This window comes from Rhea americana, unplaced genomic scaffold, assembly GCF_003343005.1.
Source record: "Rhea americana isolate MKP2758 unplaced genomic scaffold, rheAme1 scaffold_743, whole genome shotgun sequence".
NCBI classification, from domain to species: Eukaryota; Metazoa; Chordata; class Aves; order Rheiformes; family Rheidae; genus Rhea; species Rhea americana.
Genome location: NW_028186916.1, coordinates 2,140 through 13,365, shown reverse-complemented (window position 1 = coordinate 13,365; position 11,226 = coordinate 2,140). Strand labels below are relative to the sequence as shown.

The following is an 11,226-nucleotide window of genomic DNA, read 5'->3' as shown; positions in this document are numbered from 1 at the left end:
GTCCCTGCGGTCGCTAGCGGCTGGCGGAGCCGCCCCGCGAAAGCGGCTCTTACACCACCCGCGAGCGGCGTGGAGCCACCGCGCCTGCGGCCAGCGGGGCTCAACCGGCGAAGAGGCCGCGAACGCGGGCGCCGGCGCCTCCTCCCCGCGCCCGGCCGCTGGCACCGTGCCGAGCCGCCCCTCGCGACGCCATCCAGCCTCTCCCTCTGGACAAGTTCCTTGCGGAAATCCGTCGCCCCGTCCCGTCTCTCCGCCCCGCCAGCTCTCCCCCAACTTTTGCCAGCGTCGCACTCTGCACTGCTCTAATTTAGGCTGTCAGCACCTCGGGGCAGCACTAGGAACCTCAAAGCACCAGGGCAGAGACCCACATGGCTGCGGGCGGGCAGCGAGGGGCAGGGGAGAGGGGGTCCCGCTGCTCCGCTCCCGCGCGCCTGCTCCGCCTAGACCGACAGCTCCGGGGACAGACGCGTAAGACACGACCGCACCTTCCGGCTCCCGTTCTCCCCGTCGCGTTACCCCCGACGGGCGGCTGCGTGGATGCGCACAGACTATTTTTCCTTTGGTTCGCCTCTAGCACGAAGGCAAAGGTGCCAAGAGAACAAGGGACAGCATCCCYGAAACGGCTAAAAAGGTGGGAACGYCCCTGAAACTGACAGGCTGGGGGAGGGGGAAAACAAAACAAAAAACACGGGACAACTGTTTCTAAACTGTAAATAGCCCAGTATTTTATTTACAGTCATACAAAATCTCACTCGTTTCTGATATATCAATTCTAACATCACGCCTGGAGCAAACTTAACACTGGTGTAAGGGAAAAAGGGACTCTCACGTCGTATAAAAGAGCATTTGCTCTTCCGTTCAGTGACAGCAATTGCTCGGGTTATAAAAACAGTACTGAGCAATAATCGCGTTGACAGTTGCGTTTACCAGGAATCCTGCCAGGGAACAGTTTGCCGTACTAACAGAGCCTGAAGACATAGCGAGAGGAGTCGCAAGCGGAAAACGATTCCACGTATGCCATGGCACTCTGAGCACTACGGAAGCAGAAGGGAACCCAGAGGCAGGGGCTTCACCTTTGGGAAGCAAACTGCGCAGCCATCTTCAGTGCTCCTGGGGTCGGAGCACTGAAGTTTTTGAAACCGTAAATTCGGATCATTCTAAAAACTCAACAAAAAGAGAGAAAAAAAAAAAGGAAACAACAGAAAAAACAAGGCAGTTAAAAATAACCGCCCCCTGCCCCACGCAGAATAAAGGCCAGGAAAACGCTAATTGCACTGGATGCAACAGCAAGTCCCAGGGACTCCTCACTCTCGCCTAGAATGAACGTTGAAATCTTTAGCCAAATGACAAAGGAACAAGAGCCAAACCGACGGCTGCTTGACACCTGAGATAGCACGGGAGGGGGAGGAACGTGTGATTCAGAGAACCGAAAGAGAAAGTGAGCCTAAGAAAGACGCAGATTGGCTTTATGCTAAGAAAGTATGTCCCAACCGGGAATGTTTAACCATTGCCTGCACCCGGGAAAGAGCCGACCCCCCCGCTACAGGCGGCGCTGGTAACTAGAATGCATCCGGGCCGTATGCATATAATCGCCATAGCCGCCCGAGTAGCGGGCGTAATCGGAATGTGCTTCTGGAAGACGGCGATAATCCATCGGGGACTTTGTTGGCGAACGACGGTACGCGAGCGGCGAGTCTGCTAAACGACGGTAATCTGAGAGGTCAGATAAACGGCGATCAGAATTGTACCTGGTCGAGAAAAGAGACATTTCATGAATAAAGCGAAGGGGTTAGGAGAACAGCCTAACGCCACGGCCGGGGAAGGCACGGACACCGGGGAGATCCCTCGGAAGGCGAGATCGRAATCCCTTCTGGCAGGAGGGCACCCAGAATCCTGAAACGCGCCGCGGAGGGACGGTGCGCTAGCACTCGTCTCGCCCGGGCGTACTGCAGGAGCGCGTGGATTAATCCAGTCTGTTCGGAACAGCTCGAGCCACCGTCTGCTCTCGGACAGGTGAGCGTCGCTATTTTTAAGCCTTCCTCAGTGGATGCAGGAAGCACTTGTAACACAAAGCCAATTTCCCCCAATTCTTGGGCAACCAAGTAGCATGCGGAAAAGCAAGCTCTCGATAAGCCTACAGTTTTCCGGGAAGGCCASAGCCCCCTTATCGGGCAGGGGGAGAACTGCCAGACCGCAGGGATCAGGATTCTGGGCACTGCGTCGCTAGGCCGCTGCTCCAGAGCCAGCGCAGGACGGCAGCGGCGGTCGCGTCCGGCCCCCGCGAGCRCCCACGGCTCTGCCCCGCCGCCAGAGCCGGTGACCGCTGCGTCCTTCGCCGTCTCGGCGGAAACGCCAACATCGAGAGAGACGCGGCAGCCGAACCGCCAGCCGCAGCTCGGGGCCCGCGGCACCGCTGCCGGGGACGCGCGCCGTTTCCAGCCCCCCCAGCCTCTCGCGCGCGGCTGTCAAAGGAAGCCCTGCACGCATCCAGCGTGACCTGCGAACCTGGAAAGAGAGAGGGGGTGAGCCCAGCCCCGCGCTCCCTCCCCCGGACAGGCGCACCGCCGCGCTTTCGCACAGAAGCGGAGGGATGGGGTTACGCGAGGGTCTGCGACTGACGGAGCGGAAAGCCGCCTGGTCAACTTACTGGCGTATCGTGTGAGTAACACCCGCGCTCCCACCCCTTCAGCGCTTCCAGGGCGACACGCGGGTTTAGTGTGTTAGCAGGACACGTTCCACTCTGCTGTGAGCCAGCAGCGAGTTTACAGAGGTGGAGACTTGTACCCAGTCTGGCGCCTCGAGTCCCCTCGACAGCACATCGAGATCCTCAGATAAGAGGCGCTACGTGCACGTTACCATCCCTGGCCTAGTTGCATACCTTTTAGCCAGAGCAGTAGATTTTTTGTAAGGATCGTCATAGCCAGCGCTCCGAGGCGGGGAGAGGCGGGTGCGCTCGTACGGCGGTGCGACAGCGGCAGCAGCAGTCTGAGATATTCCCAAATACGAGGCTGCCTGTTGCCCCAGCTGGCTCGGCCCGTCGTAGGCAGTCCCCGGCTGAGCTCTGTAGGCGGCTGCCAAGGAAGCGGAGGAGGGCTGCTGCGCTGCGTACGACGCTGCCATCGAGTTTGAGGCCTGCGCTCTGTAGGCCGCAGTCAGCGGAGCGGAGGCCTGCGCTTTGTAGGAYGCTGCYGYGGCCTGGTTGCTGTACGAGGCAGCCAGGGAGGAGGCAGCCTGGGCGCCGTAGGTGGCGGAGAGGGCGGCTGCAGACTGGGTGCCGTATGAGCCAGGCAGGTTGGCCGCGGGCTGGGCTCCGTAGGAGGCCGAGTGGCCGGCCGTGGGCTGGGCTCCGTAGGAGGCCGAGAGTGCTGCCGCGGGCTGGGCTCCGTAGGAGGCCGAGTGGCCGGCCATGGGCTGGCCGCCGTACGCGGCCGCGTGGCCCGCCACAGCCTGGGCTCCGTAGGAGGCGGCGTGCGCGGCCACGGGCTGGCCGCCGTAGGACGCCGACAGCGCAGCTCCGGGCTGGCCGCCGTAGGAGGCCGCGTGGCCTTCTACGGGCTGGGCGCCGTAGGAGGCCGCGTGGCCAGCTGTGGCCTGGGCGCCGTAGGAGGCTACGTGCGTGGCCACGGACTGGGCCCCGTAAGAGGCCGCAGGGCCTGCGGCAGGCTGGGCTCCGTAAGCAGCAGCGTGCGCAGCCGAGGCCTGGGCTCCGTAGGAGGCCGAGTAGCCAGTGGCCGCCTGGGCGCCATAGGATGAGGCCAGGGCTGAGGACTGGACTCCGTAACCGGACAGCTGGGAGGCTGCCGGCTGGGCGCTGTAGGAGGCCGTGGCCTGGGCGCCGTAGGACGTGAGCGAGTTGGCTGTGGGCTGCGCGTTAGAGGCTCCCAGGGAGACAGACGACTGGGCTCGGTAGGCGTTTCCCAGCGAGGCGGAGGGCTGGGCGCGGTAGGAGGCCGCCTGGCCCGTGGTCGGCTGCGGGCGGTACGCCATGCCGAGGGAGGCCGAGGGCTGCGCTCGGTAGGTCGCGCCCAGGGAAGCGGAGGGCTGGGCTCGGTAGGCGGCCGGCTGCGCCGTCATGGGGAGCGTCACCGTCGAGTAGCCGGCTCTCGATGGGGATCGCCGAAGCGGGCTTCTGTCCCTCCCGAAGTAGGAGGGGGAGCCGGGCCTCGCCTGAGGGTCAAAGGAATCGTATTTGTTTGTGCTGTTGCCGCCGAAGCGTTGCTGGTAATCGTACAGCGAGGAGGAGGCGTATCCCGCAGCGGCCGAGGGGAAGGTTGAGTCTGCAGCCCTCCGCTGGTCAAAACCATCTATCTTGGGTTGAAATTTTTCCCTATATTCCAGACCTATCCTCTTGTTCTTGTCAACAATGATGCCTGCCTGGATAGTCTGGACTGCTCCCTTTTTCTGAACATTAGTAGAGAGTTCCACATTGACTCTTCTTCCTTTCACTTCCTTTCCATTAAGATTTTCGATGGCAACTTTTGCATCTGCTTCGTTCTCCATGTGAACAAATGCATAGTCTGATAAAGCAGCAGACAGAGGGTTATCAGTGGGGAAGAAAACAACATTTTATTACAGGATCGAACACTTACTTAATGAGGCACGCATCTTTCAGCTATTGCTTCAAYGCAGCCCGGGTGCAGGGCCCGCAGAATCGCGGCCCATCTAAGGAACTACAGCAGCGTGCCGTGCGGCTTAGCAAAGATCCCACAGGTTTCACAGTCTAACAAGAGCAGGAGAGAGGAATAAGCACTGGTACCTGAGCAGGCTCCTTTCATCTCATACCTGCCCTGTCCTGGTGCTAGAAAAAAACCAAATCCTCACAACTCCCCAAATCTAACTCAACCGGGCAGTATAATCACAGTGATCTCTGCGGTTACATCTGAAATTTAGAATAATAGCGGTATCGACAGCCGAGACTCTCACCAGTTACTTGGCGAAGCTTCATGCTGCCCGCTTACTCGAGRAAGGCGCTCACGGTCTGAGCCTGCGCTGCGCCTTGCACAGACACCATGGGATGAACCTTCTGCCCGCATCGCACCGCCAACTCGCCGAGCGCTCGGAGCTGCTCCGCGGCCAGCGCTCGTCTGTGGGCACAGCCCGCTCCGGGCCCCACGCGCCAGCGCCATAAACCTCTGCACTTGCCGTTTACAAAGACCCAAGCTCGAGCACAGCGACCTACAGCATCTCAACTTGTTTAAGTTATGTGAGCAAAATGAGTATTTTCTTATAACCCAGACTAACTAATGCCTTGAAGCAACTGCACATTCTCCCAGTTTACTATTGGAAAAGCAGGAACAACCAGGAATTTCAAGAAAGGATACTATTCCCAATGAAATTCTCACCCCCACCTATCRTTTCCACACTGCATCCATAAACTCCCAGGAATCTCCAGCCAACTAATGCACTGTAAGAGCTAACATCCCAGTTTAGAGGAATGATCATAAACAGTAACACAAATATCTATTTTTGTTAAACTGGCATGAGTTCAAATTAACCCACGAGCTAACGCTGCTTTCCCTTCTGGGGGATGAAAGAGTTTCTTCACTTTTCCCTGGCATAYGCCTCTTTTAAAGAAGCCCGTACCAGTCATAGGCAGGATGGGAAAAGGCCTCTGATCCCTGCTCAAGCAGCCGATGCTTTCCGCTGTCTTTTCAYGTGCTGAGCTTGGAACTGAGAATTGGTTCAGAACGCGATCCCTGAGACAGGGTGGTCTCGTGCCACATTTAAAGCTATTCCCCACATGGCTCTTCCGAGCTGGTGCTTTGGCACAGGAGACACGTGGGAACTAACAGCTCMCCGGACAGCAGCGAGACCTCACGAGCCCCGCTCCTGCCCTCCCTCCTGGAAGCCGGAGCAAAGCAAGTCACATACAATTACTGTCCCAGAGAGACACCRGCTGCTTTGTACCAGAAGGGGTGGAGAAAGCTAGTGGCCCCTCCAACAGCAGCRGCTTTGGCTGGGCACTGCAGCTGGCGGGACCTGTCCCCAGCCCAGACCCCCCTTCCCCAACAGGAGCTTCCTCTGGCTCAGTGGTCTTGGGGACTGTCTCGAGAGTGGCTGTAGCAGAGCAGAGATCCCTCCCAAGACCCTCTTGCTGGGCCACTGCAGCCTGCGGGGTGCAAAGAGCCAGCCCAGGCAGCCCTCTCGCTGCCTCCGTCACGAACAGGCCTCTCTGAGCAAACAACAAGGCATAAGGAAACACAGAGTTTAGACTGCAGAGGAAAGCACCTGGGCAAAACCTCTCCAGCGCACACCAGCCCTCTGCACACTCATCAGAGCTTTGAGGCAGACGTATCCAGTCAAAAGTTTAAACTCCACGAAAGCCAAATTGGCCATACTCCTTGTTCTCGTAACGAGGGAATAGGAATGCTCACTCAAGGCCAAAAGAGTAAAACACACACGTTTGCCAAGTCTCTCAAGTAGTCAGAAGCAGCTGAGAATCCCACACACGAGCGCGCTGTAGCGTTAACAGGTTAAAAGGGGCTTTGGAGCAAACGAAGCAACGTGCCATCCGCAGTTAAAGAATGGCCAGCTCGCGMTTAGCCTCTCACGTGCCCTTCCTCAGCTCCGAGCAGGCTGCAAGGCAGGGCGCTTCCCCAAGACGCCGGTGCCCGGGAGGCATTGCGCAGCCAGCGCCTCGAGCGGGTCTCAGCCGCGCACYGAACGCCAGCTCCTGCGGCCTGCGCAACACGCGAGGCGGAGGTTTTACTGGCCACGTTGCACAACAGCAAGAGCAGCGCAGGAGGCGTTCRCAGGCTCGGCTGGCGAGCAGGGGGGCCTAGGAGAAGAGCGGGCCCACGCACAGCAGCACACCGTCGCACTCAGCGCTGGGGACAGGGGATAACATCGCCCRGGCAAAGGGCTCTGTGACAAAGGTGTCACCTTAGGCCAGTGCAGGAAATTTTGCTCATTTGGTTGAGTCAGAAAAGTGGAAGCCACATCTGAGAGTTTCAGAAGTTGGGCATAGTTGTGGTTGGAGAGGGCTTCTCTGTCCTCAGCGCTGGCCTCTGAAAAGCTCTTTCAAAACTCTCATACAGGGAAGGAACAGAGGCTGAGGACTGAGAGAAATTCAATCTGATATTATACATGTCCAGAGGAAAGAAAAAAAAATAGCTGCAAGGAGCTGAGCAAACAAACAGTGCAGAAAAGGGAATCATTAACCAGGCATCAAAGCAGAGAAATGTCAAAAAGCAAGCCAGAAAAGACAGCAGAGAGAAGCATTAGAAAGAGGATAGCTCCAGCCCAGAAGTTTGCTGCTCTCCTGCRCTGGGCTCTGCTGCTGGATCTGCTCCTGGGATCTGAGGCGAGAGGTTAGGATGCTGGGGCTGCGKCCAGCCTGCCAGGCCTGTGTTCACACCCCAGGGGGAGGACAGCAAGTCATGGTTTTCCCTTAGAGCCACTACAGCTGATTAATTGAGCTGCCATCCTTAATGACAGCAGTGAGGTAGGAGAAGGCTGCAGCTGGAGGGAGGCTTGACCCATGCCCACGTCAGAGCTGGCCACGTCAGGGCTGCCCGTGGCGCTTACGGAAACGCAGAGCCTCGTAGGCGCGCGGGGAACGAGCTCCAGGCCCGCTCCACCATTACGTGTCCTACGGGAGAGCAGTTCCCTCTGCTGTAATGAGTGGCGATGGGCAGGAGGCCCCTGGGAGCCCCATGGCGCTCAACGGCTTCCTGCGGGTCCAGGAGAGGAAGGGGGGGGGGGGGCTTTATCCCAGAGTCGCATCACGACGGGTCCGGGAGATCAGAAGGTGGCGCAGGGCATAACGGGCATTTTTGCTCTGGGGCAAGACAGGCGGCTAATTTCAGCGCCTCCCTCAGTGGCGGACTCGCACGTGACCCCAGACCGTATCCCCAAAACCAGTTAGAAAAGCAGTGAAACTGCTTGCGGTATCCTTTTTGTCCGTGTGCAGTTACGGGGGTCTATGTACCAGAGGCCGCAGTAATCAACACTGGCACAAACGAGCGTACCCGGTGACAGCTAGCTTAAGTCTACGGCCAGGAGGTCCTTTGCCTCACACCACTCCCACTTACAGCTTTCCTGGGGCTTTTCTGAGTTTTGTTTCAGCTTTTAATACCTGGGTTCTAGGGCTGAGYAAGAGAGACAGAAAGTTTTAGACAACTCATTCACATAATTTCAGCACACTCAGATGTATCATTTGCTAAATAACACAGCCAACACTAGACCTAGGTGAATACTGTAATAACATCTCAAATTCCAGCTAAAAGGTCATAAATCTGAATGTTACTGCACCTACAGTACAGCAAGCTGGTCTTGCTCCCTTCCTCTCCACACCAAGATCCCACTCCTCTCTCCGTCTCCTTTCAACATTTCACAGCAGACTGAAGAGCCAAGGAGAGCGCGCTTGCTGCTGAGGGTGATGCTGCATMGGTGCTACATCTAATCAACAGCCCTGTAACTGTTACGATTCTTGAAAAGCTCCTGCCCTTAAGTCCATGTACCTTGTTCTGGCAGCTTAAAAAGTTCTTTCCCACTTGGCCCAAACCCCACCTGCTCTGCCTGGTTCCTAGCAGCTTGGTGCCTCTTCCCACTACAGCCTTTAAGCAGCCGCTGCACCTCCATCCCCCTTTGGAAGCTGCCAGGGCTCCCACAAATCATACACAGACCAAAGCAATGTTAAAGGCACCACTTAGGTGCCTTTTCTMAATGGTAACAGATTCCACGGGGAAAGTCTGCTCCTGGTGGGGCAGGACGGATCAGAAGGAGCCTTTGAGATTGTGACCTGGGATGAGAGAGCAGAGGTAACAAAATCATCTACCCACAAGGGGCTTGGAATTGACAGAGATGTCCACCCTGGTAAGAAACACGTACCTCGAGGAGCTGCCGCACCTCACACCCCCCGTTAGGGAGAGGCTCTGAGCCACAGGGAACGACACCTGGGTGGCAGCTATTCCGCATGAGGTTTGGGGGACTGGTGGGCTGTCTCGCATGGAGCAGTTCATGCCAATGATTCTGTACTCCCAACCTACACCACGCTGACAAGGTCCTCGATGCAGATCAGAGACACCCCTTAGCAACTTCCACAGCACGCGTAATACGAGTGCCTCAAAACTGCCGCTCCAGYGGACGGGGGAGTGGCTTGCTGCAAAGCGGTCTCCACCGCCACACTCCTGCTGGAGTGGACGTGGAGGGGCCCGGGACCCGGGCAGGACTGCAGGAGGCAGTCGTGTCAGGGAGAAGGGAGGCACATCAGAAGAAGAGGGGAAACCACGGGAGGACATAGAGATCTAAGTGCGGGCAGAGGGTTATCCTTGTCCAAACCAGATTAGGGATGACGAGACGCTGATGAGATCTGCAGTSTAATAGCAAAAGCTGGAGAGAACGCATCCCTGGTTAGAAAGGAGGTGGAAGGTGTGGGTTTGAGCCGGGTAGATAGGAGGCAGGAGACGCGGGGCCTAGGAGAGGGAGCAGCGCCGGGACCCGGGACCCTAGGCAGTGCACGGGGGCACTGCCAGAGCAGACGGGATGTGAAAGCACAACATCCCCCCCAACCTCCCCTCCCCCCCAGCTAGACGGAAAACGGGTCATCCCGAGCCCAAAGCGGGGGACGGAGCGGCTCCGAGGACGGAAGATCGCAACCAGTCGGCCGGGGCCGCGGCGGGAAAGACCCAGGGGACGGAGCGAGGCGCTGGGCACCCGGCGAGGGTTCTGGGGACCACCCCGCCGCTCGGGGAGCGGGTGTTAACGATAGCGGGAGGGGGAAGGGGCGTGTGCCCCCGCCCACGGCGAGGCTGCGGAGGGCGAAACGGCGGGAGAGGGGGCAGGGGGAAGGCAAACACGCTGCGTTAAAGGGCGGGGGAGAGCAGCCCGGTCCGTGGCGGCGGGTCGGGTACCTTTGACCACGTCGCACTCGACGACGGTGCCATACTGCTGGAAGAGCGAGCGGAGCTCGCCGCTGGTGCAGGCGGCCGAGACGTTGCCGACGAAGATCTTGCACGTGTTGGTGGGCCGAGGCCGGGAGGGCTCGACCACGATGCGGCGGCCGTGCAACTGGTGGCCGTTGAGCTGGGTGATGGCGCGGGCGGCCGCCGCCTCATCCCGCAGGTGTACGAAGGCAAACTGCTTCATGAGGGCGACACCGAGCACAGGCCCGGCAACGCCGGCGAACAGCTCGCTCAGCTCCTCCGCCGTGGCCTCCTCGGGCACGTTGCCCACGAAGAGCTTTATGCCGGGACGCATGGCGGCGGCGGCGGCGAGCGGGAACGCGGCACCGCGGCGCCCTCACAAAATGGCGACGGCACCGCCTCAGCGCGGAGGGGAGCGGCGGCCGCGCACTGCGCCTGCGCGCCACCCGCCCCGCGCGCGCCGCCCGCCAAGGCGCCTGCGCAATGCCCGCCCCCTCGCCGCGCGTGCGCAGTGCCCGCCCTACCTCCCACTGCGCTTGCGCGCCGCCTGCCCCCTTCGCCGCGCTTGCGTAATGCCGGGCCCCTCCTCCCACTGCGCCTGCGCGCTGCCCGCCCCACGTTTCCCGCCTTCCTCACCACGCCGCCGCGCGACCCTCCCGCCGGCTCCACCGCGCCTGCGCGACCATTCGCCCCGCCCCCTCCGAGCCTCGGCGGTGCTTGGCAACGCCCCCATCGCCCGCCACGGCGCGTAACGGTCCTAACGGCCGCCCCACCGCACCGCGCATGCGCCGGCGCCCTCCCGCGCCACAAAATGGAGCCCGCCGAAGCCACACCTACGCTTAAAGGGGCCGCGGGCCATTTTTTCCGCTGAGGAAACGTACAGCGCCGAGCACTGCCGCCCTCACGGCGCTGGACACAAACCMACACACACACTCGCACGGAGAGAGCAGATGGAGGGTTTATTGTCAGCCAGAGGGCGACTAGAGGTGTGGGGCCGGCTGCCCCGGGGGCCGCTCGCGGTCCCGCTCGTCCCAGAGCGTCAGCCCGTCGCAGGTGCAGAGGCGCTTGGGGTTCTCGAAGAGGCCGGCCGCCCGGGCCACCACGCCGCAGGCCAGCCTGTGGGGAGGGCCGGGTGAGCGGGGCGCCCGGCCGCCCCCCCACGCCCGCCCCACACCTGCCCCGCGCCTACCTGGGCCCCGAGTTCCCCGTCACCCTGGACAGCGGGTGCGAGCCCCGGCCCAGGTCGTCCTCGCCCGCGTCCACCACCACCGAGCGCCCGATGATGTCCCAGACCTGGGGACAGAGGCGGTGCCGAGGGGCTCAGCGTGGGGGGGAGTCCAGGTCCAGGCTGGGCCCCCCC

At 60.2% G+C, this 11,226-nt stretch overlaps 2 protein-coding genes across 2 annotated transcripts in view; both read right to left on the bottom strand.

Moving 5' to 3' along the window:
* Positions 1–699: 699 nt before the first annotated feature.
* RBM14 (RNA binding motif protein 14) lies at positions 700–10,296 on the bottom strand. The gene is made up of 3 exons (XM_085322132.1): positions 9,855–10,296; positions 2,879–4,517; positions 700–1,748 (listed from the first exon to the last, which is right to left on the bottom strand). Exons 1-3 carry the CDS (start codon positions 10,198–10,200, stop codon positions 1,541–1,543), a joined length of 2,193 nt encoding a protein of 730 aa, XP_085178258.1. The 5' UTR covers positions 10,201–10,296; the 3' UTR covers positions 700–1,540.
* Positions 10,297–10,802: 506 nt separating this feature from the next.
* The window catches only part of CCS (copper chaperone for superoxide dismutase), a 2,547-nt gene continuing 2,123 nt past the window's right edge, over positions 10,803–11,226 (bottom strand). Inside the window, exons 4-5 of the mRNA XM_085322134.1 lie at positions 11,056–11,185; positions 10,803–10,982 (exon numbers count right to left, since the gene is read on the bottom strand). Of these exons, the coding sequence (XP_085178260.1) occupies positions 10,847–10,982; positions 11,056–11,185 (266 nt within the window). The 3' untranslated portion in view covers positions 10,803–10,846. The remainder of the gene's footprint in view (positions 10,983–11,055; positions 11,186–11,226) is intronic.